The sequence below is a fragment of the Aquarana catesbeiana genome, linkage group LG10 (assembly GCF_042186555.1).
Source record: "Aquarana catesbeiana isolate 2022-GZ linkage group LG10, ASM4218655v1, whole genome shotgun sequence".
NCBI classification, from domain to species: Eukaryota; Metazoa; Chordata; class Amphibia; order Anura; family Ranidae; genus Aquarana; species Aquarana catesbeiana.
Window position 1 is genome coordinate 186,993,816 of NC_133333.1, and position 20,915 is coordinate 187,014,730.

Below are 20,915 nucleotides of genomic sequence, written 5' to 3' on the forward strand. Positions count from 1 at the left end.
CCGAACCACTGATACTCACATGCCAGTGGAGTGTAAGCCACATGGGGTCAGTAGCTGACGTGTATCCTGGTGGGGTCTGGAACTGTTTGGCTGTCCTGTCTGTCAATTATCCGGGAGCTGCGAGGCATGTCAGGGCCCCTCCCCCCACGGCCACTTCAGCAGATACGGGGACCGGGCGGGTTTGCCCTTTGTGCATCGGTGTCACGCCCCTACGCCATGCATGTGATGTCCGATCCAGTCCGATTTCTAACTGGTCAAACACGTGGATGGTGGCGTCCCCAGCTGCTGTGGGTGGCTGTTGCCGCTGCGCTGGATTAGGCTCCCTTCCTGTTTGCGTTTGTACCGTGTGACGCTGGGTGGAGCCCTAGGGGGGTGGCTTGGCGCATATAAGGTCCTCATTCCATGCTAGCCTGTCTCCTGGCAGCACATTTTTGCTAGAGGGCAAAACTTTTAGCCATTATACAGTGGGGCAAAAAAGGATTTAGGCAGCCACCAATTGTGCAAGTTCTCCCACTTAAAAAGATGAGAGAGGCCTGTAATTGTCATCATGGGTATACCTCAACTATGAGAGACAAAATGTGGAAACAAATCCAGACAATCACATCGTCTGATTTTTTAAAGAATTTATTTGCAAATTATGGTGGAAAATAAGTATTTGGTCAATATCAAAAGTTCATCTCAATACTTTGTTATATATCCTTTGTTGGCAATGACAGAAGTCAAACGTTTTCTGTAAATCTTCACAAAGTTGTCACACACTGTTGCTGGTATGTTGGCCCATTCCTCCATGTAGATCTCCTCTAGAGCAGTGATGTTTTGGGGCTGTCGCTGGGCAACACACACTTTCAACTCCCTCCAAAGATTTTCTATGGGGTTGAGATCTGGAGACTGGCTAGGCCACTCTAGGACCTTGAAATGCTTCTTACGAAGCCACTCCTTCGTTGCCCGGGTGGTGTGTTTGGGATCATTGTCATGCTGAAAGACCCAGCCACGTTTCATCTTCAATGCCCTTGCTGATGGGAGGAGGTTTGCACTTAAAATCTCACGATACATGGCCCCATTCATTCTTTCATGTACACGGATCAGTCGTCCTGTTCCCTTTGCAGAGAAACAGCCCCAAAGCATGATGTTGCCACCCCCATGCTTCACAGTAGGTATGGTGTTCTTTGGTTGGAACTCAGCATTCTCTCTCCTCCAAACACGATGAGTTGTGTTTCTACCAAACAGTTCTACTTTGGTTTTATCTGACCATATGACATTCTCCCAATCCTCTTCTGGATCATCCAAATGCTCTCTAGCAAACCTCAGACGGGCCCGGACATCTACTGGCTTAAGCAGGGGGACACGTCTATCACTGCAGGATCTGAGTCCCTGGCGGCGTAGTGTGTTACTGATGGTAGCCTTTGTTACGTTGGTCCCAGCTCTCTGCAGGTCATTCACTAGGTTCCCCCGTGTGGTTCTGGGATTTTTGCTCACGCTCTTGTGATCATTTTGACCCCACGGAGTGAGATCTTGCGTGGAGCCCCAGATCGAGGGAGATTATCGGTGGTCTTGTATGTCTTCCATTTTCTAATTATTGCTCCCACAGTTGATTTCTTCACACGAAGCCGCTTGCCTATTGCAGATTCAGTCTTCCCTGCCTGGTGCAGATCTACAATTTTGTTTCTGGTGTCCTTTGACAGCTCTTTGGTCTTAGAGTTTGGAGTATGACTGTTTGAGGTTGTGGACAGGTGTCTTTTATACTGATAACAAGTTCAAACAGGTGCCATTAATACAGGTAATGAGTGGAGGACAGAGGAGCCTCTTAAAGAAGAAGATACAGGTCTGTGAGAGCCAGAAATCTTGCTTGTTTGTAGGTGACCAAATACTTATTTTCCACCATAATTTGCAAATAAATTCTTTCAAAAATCAGACAATGTGATTGTCTGGATTTGTTTCCACATTTTGTCTCTCATAGTTGAGGTATACCTATGATGACAATTACAGGCCTCTCTCATCTTTTTAAGTGGGAGAACTTGCACAATTGGTGGCTGACTAAATACTTTTTTGCCCCACTGTATATTACTCCATTAGGTAGAGACATTCCACAACACTGGCACTTATGATATTTGTGATTTTGGGTTCTAGTAACTCTTTAGTTATACTTCATACACATTTATATTATATTTTAATTAATTCTAGAATCCATATTACTACACATCACCAGTGTGGATTATTACCAGCACACCTCATGGGGATTTCTTTGTGCCTGGCCTTCCCTCTTTGGGCTCTTCCCTTAGCTCTCGGACTTGACTTATTTGGCGGCCTGCAGCTACTCACCCCATGTGGCTTACACTTCACTGGCATGTGAGTATCTATTGGGGATGAGTGATTCTTTCTATTCCCCCATATGTACAGTATCTCACAAAAGTGAGTACACCCCTCACATTTTTGTAAATATTTTATTATATCTTTTCATGTAACAACTCTGAAGAAATGACACTTTGCTACAATGTAAAGTAGTGAGTGTACAGCTCGTATGACAGTGTAAATTTGCTGTCCCCTCAAAATAACTCAACACACAGCCATTAATGTCTAAACCTCTGGCATCAAAAGTGAGTACACCCCTAAGTGAAAATGTACAAACTGGGCCAATTAGCCACCCCCCCCCGTGTCATGTGACTTGTTAGTGTTACAAGGTCTCACGTGTGAATGGGGAGCAGGTGTGTTAAATTTGGTGTTATCGCTCTCACGCTCTCATACTGGACACTGGAAGTTCAATATGGCTCCTCATGACAAAGAACTCTCTGAGGATCTGAAAAACAGAATTGTCGCTCTACATAAAGATGGCCTAGGCTATAAGAAGATTACCAAGACCCTGAAACTGAGCTGCAGCACGGTGGCCAAGACAATACAGCGCTTTAACAGGACAGGTTCCACTCAGAACAGGCCTCGCCATGGTCTACCAAAGAAGTTGAGTGCACATGCTCAGCGTCATATCCAGAGGTTGTCTTTGGGAAATAGACGTATGAGCATTTCTGCAGAGGTTGAAGGGGTGGGGGGGTCAGCCTGTCAGTGCTCACACCATACGCCGCACACTGCATCAAATTGGTCTGCATGGCTGTCGCCCCAAAAGGAAGCCTTTTGTAAAGATGATGCACAAAAAAGCCCGCAAACAGTTTGCTGAAGACAAGCAGACTAAGGACATGGATTACTGGAACCATGTCCTGTGGTCTGATGAGACCAAGATAAACTTCTTTGGTTCAGATGGTGTCAAGCGTGTGTGGCGGCAACCAGGTGAGGAGTACAAAGACAAATGTGTCTGGCCTACAGTCAAGCATGGTGGTGGGAGTGCCATGGTCTGGGGCTGCATGAGTGCTGCCGGAAATGGGGAGCTACAGTTCATTGAAGGAACCATGAATGCCAACATGTACTGTGACATACTGAAGCAGAGCATGATCCCTCCCTTCAGAGACTGAGCTGCAGGGCAGTATTCCAACATGATAACGACCCCAAACACATCTCCAAGATGACCACTGCCTTGCTAAAGAAGCTGAGGGTAAAGGTGATGGACTGGCCAAGCATGTCTCCAGACCTAAACCCTATTGAGCATCTGTGGGGCATCCTCAAACGGAAGGTGGAGGAGCGCAAGGTATCTAACATCCACCAGCTCCATGATGTCACCATAGAGGAGTGGAAGAGGACTCCAGTGGCAACCTGTGAAGCTCTGGTGAAATCCATGCCCAAGAGGGTTAAGGCAGTGCTGGAAAATAATGGTGGCCACACAAAATATTGAAACTTTGGGCCCAATTTGGACATTTTCACTTAGGGGTGTACTCACTTTTGTTGCCAGCAGTTTAGACATTAATGGCTGTGTGTTGAGTTATTTTGAGGGGACAGCAAATTTACACTGTTATACAAGCTGTACACTCACTACTTTACATTGTAGAAAAGCGTAATTTCTTCAGTGTTGTCACATGAAAAGATATAATAAAATATTTACAAAAATGTGAGGGGTGTACTCACTTTTGTGAGATACTGTATACCCTCCCCTTTAACAATGCACACTGTACTCTGTTGATCGATGTATATATATTATTTTTTGTAGATTTTGGTGCAAACTGCCCCTGAAGAGTGTACGATACACAAACGCACCAGCCTTACGACATGCACCAAAATAAAAATGTTTCCAATAAGATATTTTATATCAGTATGGTGTTATCCAACAGTTTTGTGATTATGTGCATTTTAGGGGACCCGGGTCCTCCCCCAGGGGACATGTATCAATGCAAAAAAGTTTTAAAAAATGCAGTTTTTTCAGGATCAGTGATTTTAATAATGCTTAAAGTGAAACAATAAAAATGAAATATTCCTTTAAATATCATGCCTGGGGGGTGTCCTTAGTATGCCTGTAAAGTAGCGCATCTTTCCCATGTTTATAACATATAGTCTGCATAGGCAGTCTTCAAGGGATCCCAGATCCATAGCAAATTCAATCAGTTACATCAGCATCAGGTGCTTGATAGCTGCTGATCCAAGACTGATTCATTTTTATGCCTATCAATGGAGTCTATGGACAGGTGCACTCTTTGATTCATTACAAACCCTCCAGCAGCACTGAATGTGCGTTCAGAAAGCATGCTTGATGCAGGGCAGGCAAGTAGCTCAATTGCATATTGAGCAAGTTTTGGCCAGTGGTCCATCCTCAAGACCTAGTAACCTAGTGGATGCTCTGTTGGAAAGCTCTCCAAGTCTGCTCTTGCCCCTAGATATTCCTGCATCATATAATGCAGACGCTGGTGATGGTTGCTTGAACCGATCAGACCTTGGCGCTGAGGACTGAAAAATTGTTCAAAGGCATCGGTCAGTTGGCCAGCTTCTCCACCGCTCTTCCTCTGACTGAACGAAGCCTCAGCCGAAGCCTCACATGTTGTGTTATATGTATTCACATTTGCACGCATTCATTCCATGTGTTTGAGTGTGTCTACACTCACTGTATTATTATTTATGTGCACTGGTCCCTTTATGTATGTGTTTAATTTCCATTTAGTCGCATGTATAGATGTTTCCACTCTTATGCCCCGTACACACGATAGGATTTTCCAATGGAAAATGTGTGATAGGACCTTGTTGTCGTAAATTCCGACCGTGTGTGGGCTCCATCACACATTTTCCATCGGAATTTCCGACACACAAAGTTTGAGAGCAGGCTATAAAATTTTCGACAACAAAATCCGTTGTCGGAAATTCCGATCGTGTGTACACAAATCCAACGCACAAAGTACCACGCATGCTCAGAATAAATTAAGAGACGAAAGCTATTGGCTACTGCCCCGTTTATAGTCCCGACGTATGTGTTTTACGTCACCGCGTTCAGAACGATCGGATTTTCCGACAACTTTGGGTGACCGTGTGTATGCAAGACAAGTTTGCGCCAAAATCCATGGATTTTGTTGTCGGAATGTCCGATCAATGTCCGACCGCGTGTACAGGGCATTATGGTCACATTATTTAGCACTACTATTGTTTTGGACTTTGTTTGTTTGAGTGTTAGCAGCTGTTTATAGTTGTCATTTTTTTGGTTTAGCGCAGTATTTTCCCTCCCTTTTTCCACACTGGCAGTAATGAGGCCTGGGTGTGGCAAGTGAAATTTAACTCAGCTTTCCAAAAAATTGTGGTTAATCACAGTTCATTCAAGATTCAGAATGGGAGGGGGCAATTACTTTTTCACACAGGGCCGGGCAGGTTTGAACAACTTTTTTCCCTCAATAAATGAAATAATAATTTAAAAACTGCATCTTGGATTTACTTGGGTTATCGTGGTGCAATATTAAAATTAGTTTGATGATCTGAATCATTTAAGTGTGAGAAATATGCAAAAAAAAATAAAAATCAGGAAGGGGGCAAATACTTTTTCACACAACTGTAGATATAGTACAGTCAGTGAGTGTTGTCACCTTAGGAAAAGAAGGATCTGTTGATCCTACTGGAAATCCAGTGTCCTAGTAACTTTCTGCGAACCAAACTTACATTTTAAACAATGTTAATTGATTTCCAGATATGCAATCTACAGAACACCTCCCCTATGCTATAGAGATGAGAGGAATTGACATGTCAAATAAGGAAAGCAGCCTAGCATGACAATTCTCTTCCTCCATAGATATATTAGAGTAGAAGAGCATTGTCACCCTATGACAGTAAAGTGTAACTTGCTGGATCACCTGGAAATGTCTGAAAAGAGAAAACAAATGCAGCTACCACATCTAAGGTAAGCTGTAGTATACAAAATTTTTGTTCTTTGGTTTAAATCTCGATGCCTCTCCACCGTCCCTCTATCTCTCTTTTTATTTCTCTCCCCCATCCTCCAGGCCATGGATGAATAATGGGAACAATAAAAAAAATAAAGTAGATTGCTCCTCTTGTTCTCCATCAAGAGTTCTCCACATCGGCAAGACTCCAAATGATGTCAGAGTCTGAAATCATCTCATTAGGTCTGCCATTTGGAAAAGTAATATAGCTTTTGATGCTGAATGGAAAAAGCCAGATGGATTAGTGAAAACAAAAGAATGGAGAAGGCCCTGGCTTGACAGTGTCCCTGAAAGGTGTAACCCCCTGAGGAAACATAAGCATTTAATGACTAATGCCCCGTACACACGGTCGGATTTTCCGACGGAAAATGTGTGATAGGACTTTGTTGTCGGAAATTCCGACCGTGTGTAGGCTCCATCCCACATTTTCCATCGGATTTTCCGACACACAAAGTTTGAGAGCAGGATATAAAATTTTCTGACAACAAAATTCGTTGTCGGAAATTCCGATCGTGTGTACACAAATCCGATGAACAAAGTGCCATGCATGCGCAGAATAAACAAAGAGATGAAAGCTATTGGCTACTGCCCCGTTTATAGTCCCGACGTACGTGTTTTACGTCACCGCGTTTAGAACGATCGGATTTTCCGACAACTTTGTGTGACCGTGTGTATGCAAGACAAGTTTGAGCCAACATCCGTCGGAAAAAATCCTAGGATTTTGTTGTCGGAATGTCCGAACAAAGTCCGACCGTGTGTACGGGGCCTTACAGTATCACAGGTGGTCATGTTGATCTGGGGAGCTCTCTGGTGTGGAAGTGGAGGATCTTGGAGGTTATTCGCAGATGATAAGCACCCAAAGCTAATGGCTTAATATCTTTGATGGAACTTTGCACAGCATTGAGCTTTTTGAATATATTTGCATAGACACTTTATATGTGCATGGACACTTTTATATGTTTGTTGTATGAAATTATGATGCACAAGTCTATCGCTGTATATATGGTTACTAAAATATAAGGGGTTTTATCATCGTCAACCTTCTAAAAGAGTTTGTTTCTTGACTGTTGCTGGCTTCAATATTTTCTGAGATACTGATCCCAGGGAAAATGTGACGATCAGGAAAGTTAGAGTTCCTAATCTGCATATTGGTTTCAGGTCAGTGACTTAAAGAACTGAAACTATTGGATTAGCATGATAACCAGGGAACTAATATAATTAGAACCAAAGTCAGCAGTAGCAGCCACTATACTTACTTTTAGTATGGGTATTCTCAAGCTTTTCTAAAAATTTGCATTTACACTTTAAATTTGATATTGTAACATAAGGAGGAAGGAATACAATTCCACCTGTAATCAGAGCATGAAGGTAGAGTTGGTAATACTAGACACAATAAATGTTCCAGGTGTGGCATTAAATATGAAGCATTTGTGTTCAGGTAAGATTTAAAATTCTGATAAGAATTTTAATGACAACGTATTTGATAAGAAACTATTTTTTTTTATTTGACTGAGTAATAGCACACTATACTGGAACTTTAGAACTAAACTAAAGTCTGCCTGAGAATGATTCACTGAAGTAACATTAATAGATAGCTATTGGTGTCTGACAACTGGGGATGAGCAAAATGGGTTTCAATTTCCTTGATGATGAAAAATAAGGTAATTTCAGCAAAATTGTGCCATTTTAGTCAAAAGTCAATACAGAAAGTTAAATTAAGGTGAGATGGCTTTTTTCTTAAGGGTGAGTTTGTTCTGAAAGAGCTTCTGATGGTTATGAAGGCCCCTATACCTAACATGGACCTGTTCTTACTGTTCTTATGCCATAAAACGGCCCGTTATTTTCCCTCATTATTTAAAAAAATAAGAAAAGAACATAAATACAAAGAAAGAACGTTTAATGAAATAAACTAAACTATCCTAAATGTATTATCTAATTACAGATGTGATTTGCACAAAAAACACTTAATTATAAGATCCTTATGGTTAAGCACTTGTTGTGCAAAACAAGGTAGAGCAGCCCTTGATGCATGCTTGTGAAGTGTTTTGTTTGTTTGCATCCTATTTATTTGCATACACCCAAAAGTACCTGAGATGATGCTTTGACCAGCCTTTGGCTAACATCCATTAAATATTATTCTCTTGACAGATAAACTGCATTCAATTTCTGTCTACAATTAACTGGCTTGGGCTCTCTGATGACCCAGCCCAACCATTTCACAAAATGCAGTTAAAAGTCAGTCCGACTGAGACAAGAGAAGAGGACTCACAGCAAGTAATATGTGATACATCAAAACCATCTCCGGGGTCAGAGGGAATCAAACAACATGAAAGGAAGATGAAGACAAAGGACACTGATGTAAATGAGACAACACAGCAAAGCAGAGGCAGTGAGCCACAGTGGTCAAAAAACGGTGCTCAGGAAAAAGTTCCTGATAAAGCATCAAACCAAATGCGACTTGTGAAGATAGCATCTATTTCCCGCAAAACGCCAACTGGAAGAAGGAAAAAGAGGTATCAGACTGGCACAGATTTGCAGGATTTAGCCAGGATATCCAAAGGTGAAATTTCTTCAATATACTTTATTATGTTAGTAATGCTTGGAGAAAGTAGAATGGTCATCATAAAAGAAGCAGCTATTTCCATTTTGTCACCAACAATCATCCACAACTATTATTAGATGCAAAAAGGACCAGTGCGGATGTTTAGGGTGGAATTTTTAAGACCCCTTGCACACTGGAGGCGTTTTTCAATCGCTTTAGCGGTAAAATAACTCCTGTAAAGTGCCTGAAAAAAGCCTCATCTGCAATCCCAGTGTGAAAGCCTGAGTGCTTCCACACTGGGGCGCTGTGCCGGCATGGTGATAAAAAAAAGTCTTGCAAGCAGCTTCTTTGCAGCGCTTTAGGAGCGGGGAATACACCGCTCCTAAAGCACCCCTGCCAATTGAAATCAATGGGCAGCGCCGCTGAAGCGACTGCAAAGCATCTCAGCACTGGCAATTTGCGGGTGCTTTTAACCCTTTATTCAGCCGCTAGCGGGGGTTATAAGCGCCCCGCTAGCTCCTGAAAAGCGCCACTAAAACTAGCAGCGCTTTACCACCGACGCCCAGGCACTGGCAGTGTGAAAGGGCTCTAAGATAATCAACAAGCATGGAACTGTTAAAATAACAAGTTTTTATTTACAATTATCATTAAAACAATAAAACATTGGTATAGCAATACTGTATACATGTTGTAGGTTTTGAAAAAATTCCCTTTACATATAATCTTTCACTTGTTTCGGCATCCTGACTTCATCAGGAAGTACATTTAAGGGATGCTACTAAACAAAAAAGAAATAACAAAAATAAAAAAAATAAAAAAAATACATTTTTGTATTAGTATCCTGTACTTAAGCTATTTGATTTTTGAATTTTTGTTATTTCTTTTTTGTTTAGTAGCATCCCTCCTTATATGTACTTCCTGATGAAGCCAGGATGGCAAAACATGTAGAAGATTATATGCAAGGGAACTCTTTTTCAATACCTACTGTACAACATGAATACAGTATAGCTTTACCAATTTTTCATTGTTTTAATAAAAATTGTAAATAAAAAATTGTTATTTTAACAGTTCAATGCTTGTTGACTATTTTGTACCTTAAAAATCCCACTCCAATCATTCTCACTGGTTCATTTTGATATTCAAGGGATGATGGTGCTAGTCAATCTTATCCCATTCACAATATTTACACTACAGTATAATATTAGATGCAGCTTTGCTATAAGATATCATTTTTCCCATTGCAAGGATACCTTGAGTGGTTTAATATCTCACTGATCAGGAAACTTTCCATTTTGTGCTAATTATGGTAGATGAAATAGATTGGATTATTTTATGGATGAAAGATTGCAAGCTTGGGTGAGAATTTTTTTTGACAAGTTTAATAATGCTGGTCACAAGCTGTACAGTAGCATTTAGTATCCCACTGTTAGTTAGTATGAGTTAGTTATGCATGGCTTAAAAATGCATTAGACATTCATAGAGGAAGCAGAATATATCTGTTAAATAGCCTTTCCCAACTTTTTTTTATCCCGGAGGAACCGTACACATAATTTTCAAATCTTAGGGAACTCCTGCTTAAAATTAATATATGTACAGATCATGGTACATTATCAGCAACTAGTGGTCAGTAATATGCTCCCTTACGCAGGTGGTCATTCTAGAAATGCACCCTGACACATTGGAGGTTGGTGTAGGGCCCCTTTATATTGGGGATCAGTAAAGAGGTGCCCCCTTTCCTTGGTGGCCAACATAGTACCCCCTTCAATTGGTGGTCCAGTGTCCACCATACATCAGCAATCAGTGTAACTCCTCCTTTCATTGGTGATCAGTTTACTGCCCCCTGACCTTAGTGGTCAGTGGTAAATTGCCCCTTGTTTGCCCAATAGGAAAGGCCATCCTATGTTTGAGGTCTATGCATTGCCCCCTTACATTTATGTTCAGTGTGCAAACGCGTCCATACATTGGCAGTCCAGGGAATATTGCCCCCTTACTTTGATTATCAGTATATGCGGGAAAGAAATTAACTTATGTTCAAGGAACTCTTACCAATCTCTGGAGGAAGACTAAGGTTCCATGGAACCCGGATGGAGGAAAGCTGCTATAACAGATCCTTGCTATAAACTTTTGTCAATCAGCAGCTTTACTGTCTAAAGCTTTTCCTAATATCTTTGGGTATCATAGCTCTCAAAGTAAAAATACAACACCTATTAACACAACACATGTGGCTGTGACTGGAATGAATTGAAAACCCTAATGTGTTGTTTTTATTTGTGGTTTTGTCCCCCTCCCATTTTTTAAAGATAACTGTGACAGATCAAAGCACAAGGAGACATAAACTGAAACATGTATTAAACATAAAAATTTGAATGCAAAGGGTGACTGTAATATCAGATTGAAAGAGTTTTTGCATAATGATCAACTATCTATCTTCCGTTGATCTACTGTAAATTGGTCTCTGACTGTTACGGGTAATGCAATTTGTTAATCATTGTTGATTGTCATTAATTGGCAGATATTTACTTGAAAATGGCTGTAGGAAAATATCTACCTGAATTAGTGGAGTGCCTGCTGTGATGCTCATGGAACAAAAGCAGTGCTATCCTACTTCACACTTTTACATGGAATAGTGAAGGATTGGGGTTGATAACAGATAGATAAATTGGAAAATCTCCCTGTCCAATAACTTTTGTCTCCCACTGTTAACAGTACCCCCCTAGGAGATCAAAAACAGGAGTATTGTTTGCTATTATTGGGACATGTATGCCCACTCCAAGCCTACAATTGTAAGTAAAATTTGGATCATTTCCTAGATTATGCTAGGAAAATATTTGAAATCGAATTGGCTGCTGTAACACCCCCATGTTGCGCTCTTCCAGTTTTTACAAACTTCTCTGCACTGTCATTTGTAAATCAACCCCATTCTGCAGGAGAGATATTTAGTGGTATGGTCAAAATGCAGCTGAGGGACCTATTAAACAAACATAAAAAAAGAGCAAGATTATAATGAAGCCATCACCATACAGAGCTGTGTTAAAGAAGAAAGCCAAAATAAGAAACCAGATAATCAGCTTTACAGCAAGGAAAGCTTGTTATTTCCACTGATTAAAGCCAAGAGTCTGGCTCTTCCGCATTATAGAAGGTGAGTCATTTCAGAGACCACTAGCTTTGCAATGGCCTGGAAATAACTAATTTTAGCTATTGTCTCTCTTATTTGAAATAAACAGATTTCTAGGTTTTTATTTTTAAGCTTTCTTATCCTTCATATATGTGAATATTGTTTAAAAACTTTACCATAAGCTAATAATTTAGTACTCGGTGGCTGTTGTTGAGATCGTTGGTTTGTTTCCCTTTTGGAGCTCTGTTTTGAAGATGTGCTTTGTGGTTTTTATTTGAAGGTCCTGTGTTCTTATGTTCCCCTCTCCCCTTCCTTTTTTCTTACTCTTTCATTCTCTAAATTGTATTTTCTTCTACACCTATACTAAGAGTGTCCTTGTCTGCAGTCTAAATTCTACACATTCTAGCTAGACTCTTTAGTCCTGCCCACCAGAACAGCAAGAGAGAAGAGAACTGTAAAGAAAAGCGGAGGAGAAGGGCAGGGCCAACTGACCTATGAGGAGGGCTGTGGCATTGGGAGAGTTGCTCTGCTGGAAAAATCCCCCAGAAAGAGCATGGGAGAAGAGGGCTCTGTACAGAGCGGGGAGGAAGAATCCTGACATTAGTAAGGGAGGGAAGCTGCACTGAAAGCCGAGGGAACACTGCAGAGCCTTAGAATGGTTGAGACCCAAAAGGCCACGAGGGAAGAGGGAAAGGCTAGAGAGGGGAGGCCCAGGGCATTGCAGGCTACCTCTCACTCAACACCCCCATAGAGATATGCCAAAAGTGCAGAGTCCACCAGAGTGACTTCCAGAGACAGTGGGACCTACCTTCCACCCACCATTATCCAGCTAGTTCAGCCCAGCTTACGGTGCTTCCACCTTTATCCAGCCTGCCAGAGCATCCGTCCAAGGACAGGCTGTTGCCAGGAGAAAATGAATGCAGCATAGGTGTGGTAAAAGGCTTTTGGCCACCCTTAAATGTATATAACCTGTTGTTGTTACTAGGAAGAGTTCTGCCTTAAAAAGGAGCTTCAGTTAGTTCTGGAAAAATGTAAAGTCAGCAGCTGCAAAAACTGTTACTTAGTTACATAGTAGGTGAGGTTGAAAAAAGACACAAGTCCATCAAGTCCAACCTATGTATGTGATTATATGTCAGTATTACCTTGTATATCTCTGTATGTTGTGGACGTTCAGGTGCTTATCTAATAGTTTCTTGAAACTATCAATGCCCCCCACTGAGACCACCACCTGTGGAAAGAAATTCCACATCCTTGCCGCTCTTATAGTAAAGAACCCTCTATGTAGTTTAAGGTTAAACCTCTTTTCTTCTAATTTTAATGAGTGGCCACGAGTCTTGTTAAACTCCCTTCCGCAAAAAAAGTTTTATCCCTATTGTGGGGTCACCAGTACGGTATTTGTAAATGAAAATCGTATCCCCTCTCAAGCGTCTCTTCTCCAGAGAGAATAAGTTCAGTGCTCGCAACCTTTCCTCATAACTAAGATCCTCCAGACCCTTTATTAGCTTTGTTGCCCTTCTTTGTACTTGCTCCATTTCCAGTACATCCTTCCTGAGGACTGGTGCCCAGAACTGGACAGCATACTCCAGGTGCGGCCAGACCAGAGTCTTGTAGAGCAGGAGAATTATCGTTTTATCTCTTGAATTAATCCCCTTTTTAATGCATGACAATATTCTGCTTGCTTTGTTAGCAGCAGCTTGGCATTGCATGCTATTGCTGAGCCTATCATCTACTAGGACCCCCAGGTAGATGAGTCCTGTAGTTGCTGATTTTTTATTAAACAGACACTCACTTGTCGCATGAATCCAGCGCTGACCTTACCTGAGCTGGTTCTTCAGTTAATATGCCCTGAGCAGGAATGTGGGAAGCCGCCTGTGCCTCCTTGCAGCTTTACAGCTGGATTTTCACTGTGGGTGGGTCCCATAGCCTTCTGAGACCTGTGACGAGTCCTAGATGGTCGCAGGCGGGGGGATGAGAACTTCCGGTGGATCTGCCACAGTTTTGACAGGTACCCCTCCCCCCCAAAAAAAACAAACAAATAAATAAATAATCCAAATGTGATAGAGGAGGGGGGAGGAGGAGGACTGCATAGCACTGCTCTTGCTTATGGACTACAAGTTGCCTGCATTAGTTTACAATAATACCAAGGTATTTGGCGAAGTTACTGCTATTATTTTTGTGTTATTATCAGTCCTCTTTTTGCTCTCCTATTGCTCTTTGGCAGTGCCATTACACAGACATCGATATCCCATTGCCACCCTTGTAATTGTCTAGTGTTTGATTTTTGGATAATCCTGCCTTTTGTTAAATTTTTTTACTGAGCTCTTTCCTTACAGAGTTTATTCATGCTCAGATTTAGCCCATGTTATCACTACTGGTGTGTCAGTGAGTTGTCAGGTCCCACTAAGGTTGGGTCACCAATCACCACTAGTAAGAGCAGAAGAAACCAACATTTTTGCCACTCCTGAGGAAGTTATTGCTACATTTACTAGGGATTATTTTCTCTGGGATTCTGCTTTGAATGTCCTGTGGATATTCAGAGGTCAATCTTTCCAACAATCACAGGCAAAGCAGCGGAAGGATAGATGAGAGATCAATGGTGGACACAACCATGTACCAATACTAAAAGCTATATATGGTGTTGCTGGAAAATCAAGTTTAAAAAATTGTAATACATTGGGTAAGCAAATAAAATGTAAAATGTAAGCAAGCCTGTCCAATCCAAGATACTGGTTTGGATTTACTAAAGGCAAATATACTGTGCAAATTGCAGGTGCTGTTGCACTCATTTACCCTGGAGCATAGCAAATGTGGTGAAGCTTCACTTTGTTAGGAAAACCCAATCAGTTGCAAGTAAAATATAAAAAAAAAAAAAAAAAAAACAACATTTTTGCTTGCACGTGATTGGATAATGGAAATCAACAGAGCTTTACCAAATTTACTAGGCTTTAGGGATCGCGGATGCAATGCATTCCAGGCTGCAGTGTAAAAAAATAATAAATGCACATTTTATTACCTGCAAAATCATGTGCATTTATTATTATTATTATTATTATTAATATTATTAATGTTTTTTTAACAAAAGGTGGACGTAGCCTTTAAACTTACATGCTTTGGTTAATTGTGGCATAATTAATTTATAATGTTTTACTAATTCATCTTCACAATGCATTGCAATGCAGGACACTGCACTATCATGCGTTTTGGTGTGCCTTATTGAAATTGCAAGTGTTTATGGTCCCTTGAGGAGCATTAGAAAGTACAATTCACCCTATAATTTTGAACAGAATAAGGGCTGTTTTCTTTCCTCCCTTTTTGGTCACTGGGTCACAAACCGTCAACTGGGTTGTCAACTGTAAGCACAGTCTTTTCAATGGAAACTCAGATAACAAATCAGAGCACATGCAGTGTTGGAGAATACCAGTGGCGGCTGGTGCTCAAAATTTTTTTGGGGGGCGCAAACAAACTGAAAAATTCAGAAAAATACTGAAAAAAACATCAATTGCAGCCTCACAGTGCCATCAATTGCAGCCACTGTGCCCATAAAATGCAGCCACTGTGCCCGTAAAATGCAGCCACCTCGCCCATAATATACAGCCTCTGTGCCCATAATATGCAGCCTCTGTGTCCATCATATGCAGCCACTGTGACCCCCACCCGCTCACTCGTCCACTCTCGGGAGACGGTGGTGAGCTGTGGGACATGCAGCAGGTCAGGCAACGGCTCCTGCATACTCCATGGTTCCCGTGCGTCTCTTCCGTTCCGCTAGGCGTCCAATAGGGATGCCTGTGCCTTCAGCCAATCAGGTGATGGGTATGAGACCCACACTTCCCAGTTGGCAGAGAGGCGGCTCAGTGTTAGAAAAGCAAATATTCATTTGCTTTTCTAACACACTTGCGTGGGCTCCGAGATCGATGCTCTGCGCTCCGAGTCCAGCTTTTTTGAAGCCTATTAGAGCCTATGACTCTAACCAGGTGCTTAAAAAAAAAACACCCTCGCCGCTGTATTTCAGGTGCCCAGCGTCCGAAGAGGGGCCGGACGCTTGAATAGGGGGTGGCTACAGCGGCCATGGATAGTTTCATGGTATGCATGAATCTATCCATTTTATATATAGGGGGTGGCGTGACAGAGGGGGCGGCGCCTGTGCGCCCTTAATGGACGCATCGCCACTGGAGAATGCATATCCTGCAAAGATATAGCATAGGGAAGGAAGGCACAGCTCTGTTTCAGCTATTGTGGTTTTAAAGGGAAACTACAGGTAAAGAAAAATTGTGAGCAGGCAGGATCTTTAGTGCAAAAGAGGCATGTTATGGGGTTGATTTGCTAAAAGCAAATAGACTGCGCACTTTGCAAAGTTCAGTTGCACTCCAGTTGCTCCAGAGCTCAGTAAATGAACAAAAGCTCTGCTGACTTCCATTATCCAATCACGTGCAAGAAAATATGCTGTTTTTTTATTTTCTCTGCATGTGATTGGGTATTCTTTCAAAGTGAAGCTTTACCTCATTTAAAAAGCCCCTGGAGAAACTGCACTTGCAGAGTGCACCATCTATTTGCCTTTAGTAAATCAAGCCCTATGTCTCTTCTGCAATAAAAGAAACATACCTGTTTGTTTTCAGTGTTCTTTTGACTGTACATTGAGTTAAGCATGCACAACATTCTTAGCAAGGTATCTTGATACCAGGATGAATGAACTCCTGCACATTCATGGGAGTTAGATCATCCCCTGCTGGCTAGTCAAGATGGCCAAAGACAAGGCACCTGGAAAAAGCTGGGGAGAAGATGAAGAGGGAATGCACAGACTTTAGATCAATGGAGTGGAGTATTTGTGAACTTTAGTTCCACTTTAAGGCTTATGAAAGGTTGTTGTCAAAGCGAATCTATTGTCATGCCCTACAAAGTGTATGTACTAACATGGTACAGTGCAAGCAGCTTGAGGTGCATGCAAGTAAATTTGTTTATTTTTACATTAGTTCCTTGCATCTGGGGAGGACTTGCATTTTGGAAGCTCTCTTTATATGGGCCTTGCCTGCTCCCCAAATGGAGAATGAAGCAGAACTAAACCCTCCTATCTATTACAACTGAAGATGGCGCCATCTTAGCCTCTATTTAGATTTGCAGTTGCCATGGTTCTGCCCTTCATCTATGATACCAGCCATTTGAGGATTTGAAAGTTCGGTTGAGAGCTGACATAAGCACATTGGTGGCTGTGACATTTATCATCAGAGGCATACCTTGAATGTAACTGTTTAATTGTAACAAGTCCTGCCCCCCTCCTGGCACTAAGCCCCGCCTCTATCATTCAACTGTCAAACAGCCAAACCAGTAGTAACCATGGAGGAAAGAAGGCATCGTCATTTGGGCAGAAATCAAGGCCCTTTATACACGGTCCAAGGTTCTCCTAGGCACATCTGACCCCAGGACAGGTAAGGGAAGCAGGGACACACCAATAAAAGCAGGCAGAGAATCTCACCTTCCCTCCACTTTCAATACTTGTTCCACTTTAAGCTCTGTCTCCTTTCCTAAGTTCTTATTTTTATTCCTAAGCACCACACATTTCCTATACTGTTATGGAGAGGTTAGGTTATGGAGTTGTTTGCTCTCACTGATAACAATGTCCTGAATTGCTGCAAGATAGCTGAGCATGTATTAACAAACCTAGAACCGGCTCTTGATGTGTTGTTGCCATGACACCATGGAGGGATACAAGGCCTAATTTTCTCCAAGCATGTTATCTCCATCGATACATCTTATGAGCTAAGTGAGCTTTGGTGGATCCTGAGTGTAGGAAGACTGCCCACTAAGAATTACTGGATGGTTAACTTAGTTTAAAAATATATTATAGAGAGGCTTGAATTAACATGTTTTAAATAAATAGAATGGTGTCTGTCATTCAGCCGCTGAAGTAACTGTAAACACAATGCATCCCAAACAGGAGGGGACAAGAAAAAGTTGGGGCTCATTGAGTGACAGTAAACACTAATGTGATAGTATCAAAGTTATTTATTGATAGAATATAAAACATGAAGTTAAAGATGTGGCAAGTACTGGACTAACCCAAATCACGTGTTGGCAAGCCACAGTGGACTAGCCAAAAACATACACAGACATGTGGGACATGGACAACATAAAACAAGTTAAACAAAACTCCGGACACCAAGTAAATCGGTGTCAGTGATGCTCACTCGGATATAAGTATTTAGCAACAGCTATAAATAAAGCAGACTGACACTGACCCCCTGGGGCTCCAGCCATGGGAAAGTGTGGGTAGGGGATGGAGAAAAAGGATCATAATATCCAGTCACTACTGTATAAAGGAGAACATAGTGGTCAAGCTGTTATAAAGTCAATGATGCCGTAGATTCTCAAAGCAAAAAATGTTTTCATCAAATATCCGGATTTCAATAAAAGTTTGATTATTACCAGATTATGGAAATATGCTGATTATGATAAGTCCACTGAAGGCTTTGACTTTGATAAGTGGGCATTCAAGAATGGCAATGCAGAGGTGATACTTATGTATTGCAAAAGCCATACATTACCAGTCCTAGTAACAATTTGTAGGATCAGTCATCCTCTGCTTTGCCTAGGTCTCCTAGTATATGGAGGGACTTTCCGTTCAAGTGTCATATGGAGGCACAATGCTGCAAGGCCGACGTAATACTGCTTCCACTGTTACTCCTACAAAGACTGGAGTCGATCCGTTTTTTTTTTGGATGGTTAATTTGTCTGATGGCTGCACCAAAATTGTTCTTATAGAACAACAATTTCACTTCATCTATGGACAGCAATTTCTGATACTGAGCTTGTTGCAGGTAGTATCTATGCGCTATAAAGAATAGTTTTCTGTATAGGATAAATGGAGTTGGTTGCATTTTTCTGCATTGTCTTACATCTCTACATTAATGAATAAAATGCTCTGTTTGGTATTAATCTTATCTCTCATTTTACTCTGAGCAGCCAGATTTGAGACCAACGATTTGGAGAACTCAGAGGCAGCTAGAATGCAAACCACCAACCAGAAGATTTTCTCAGCTTCATCTACTGCCATAGAGAAGAAACCAGAAGACCCACGGGGCCCGGGGTCTTTCTTTTACATTGGTGGCAGTAATGGGGCACAACTGTAAGTGACTTTTAGTTCTAAAAAAAAAAAAAAAAAAAAAAAAAAAAAGAGCATTTGAAAAACAAGATTATGTTATAGAGATTTGTTAAAGCGGTAGTAAACCGCAGCCTAAAAAAACCTGCAAGACAATGGCATAATGCCATCGGGTACTAGTACACTATGAAATACTTACCTTAGAATGAAGCCCTCCAGCAGCGTGTGGTTACCGCTGACAGGACATCCTTTTTTCAGCTGGTCTTCCTTCCGGGTACACTTGCTCCGGGCTGTCTGACTGGCCGAGCCGTGATGACGCCACTCCTGTGCATGCACGTTGGAGTCACAGCCACAGCACAGTGTTCTGAAGGGATGGCACGGGTATGCCGTCCCTTCAGAGCACATGCGCCAGTGACATCACCGGCTGCATGCAGTGTGAATATCTCCTAAACTGTGCAAGTTTAGGAGATATTCACTGTACCTACAGGTAAGCCTTATTGGAGGTACAAGTTAAAAAAAAAGGCTTTACTTCCACTTTAAGACCAGGTTCACACCTATGCAGGTTGTGGTTGATGCCTTTTCCCAGCATCTTTTGTGATTTTCCCCACATGCTTTTTATGCCTTTTTATTTATTGTTAGAGGGAGGTGTCTGATCATGCGGAAGAAACCAGCAAAAACACAGTTGAAACGCATCTAAAGGCACTTTTTGATGCATTTCTATGGAACCAAAAATGCAACCTGTTGCAGGCAAAAAAGTTCCTGACCCTTGCCAAAAAAACGTACCAGTTGTAAACGCACAGATTTGAACGTGACCTATAGGAAATCAGGTTAAAAGAACTGTAGTGCGTTTCTGCAAATCTGAAAACGCACTGCAAAACACATTGGTGTGAACCTAGCCTAAAGTGAAGTTTTGGTGTTTTGTAACCAACAACAAAACACGTGCTTTTACTTATTTAATTTACAATAGGAGACTAGCAGGGATCGATAGTAAGTTCGACTCAAACATAGGGTGTTCATTTGTCTGCAGACGAACCGAACATATGGGGCGTTTGCGGCAAATTTGAGCACCGCGGAGTGCCCCTGTGTGAGATTGCAGTGCATTGACGACTGCTGATTGGCCAAAGCATGCACCTGACCTGCATGCTTTGGCCGATCACAGTGTGATCTGCTGGGATAGCCATGATTGGCCAAAGGCAAGGTGCCTTTGGCCAATCACAGCGCGATCTGCTGGGAGAGCCATGATTAGCCAAAGGCAGGGTGCCTTTGGCCAATCATGACTCAGGGGACTAAGTCCACGCCCCACACTATATAAGGCTGCTTACATAGGGGCCGTGTGTAGTGTGATACGTGGAGGAGAGAACTAGAGCTAGATAGGCAGGTTAGTTAGATGTTAGTTAGTGGCATGCAGGCAGTTTAGCAAATATATACACTGAGCAAAATTATAAACGCAACACTTTTGTGTTTGCCTTTATTTATAATGAGCTGAACTCAAAGATCTATGACTTTTTCAATGTACACAAAAGGCCCACTCTTCTGGGTTTAGCAAGTGGGGCCTCACAATGACATGCCACTAGGCCCGCCCCCCTCTTACTTACTGAATGAAAGACTAAGTGCCGGGACAAGGTCATCCAGCACCCAGGGCAAAGATGCCAAGCTTCGCATTCCCTACCCACATGATATGCAAGCTTAGGGGATCCTACTCTCTGCAGTTACTCGCTTTTCAAAATCACTGCCGCTGTCACTACTCCTGTCAGCCTTGTAAAAAAAAAGGAAGGCACTCCCATCCATACAGTAAACCATTGCACCCAGGGCAGCCGCACATCCCGCCCACCCCTTGTCCTGGTCCTGCTCCTGGGATATGCACATCACATATCTCAGGAG

At 42.0% G+C, this 20,915-nt stretch overlaps 1 protein-coding gene across 1 annotated transcript in view; it reads left to right on the forward strand.

The window, feature by feature from the left end:
* The window catches only part of TTLL10 (tubulin tyrosine ligase like 10), a 130,654-nt gene that overhangs the window by 52,501 nt on the left and 57,238 nt on the right, over positions 1-20,915 (forward strand). The window contains exons 2-3 of the mRNA XM_073603070.1: positions 8,436-8,847; positions 18,899-19,061. Of these exons, the coding sequence (XP_073459171.1) occupies positions 8,511-8,847; positions 18,899-19,061 (500 nt within the window). The 5' untranslated portion in view covers positions 8,436-8,510. The remainder of the gene's footprint in view (positions 1-8,435; positions 8,848-18,898; positions 19,062-20,915) is intronic.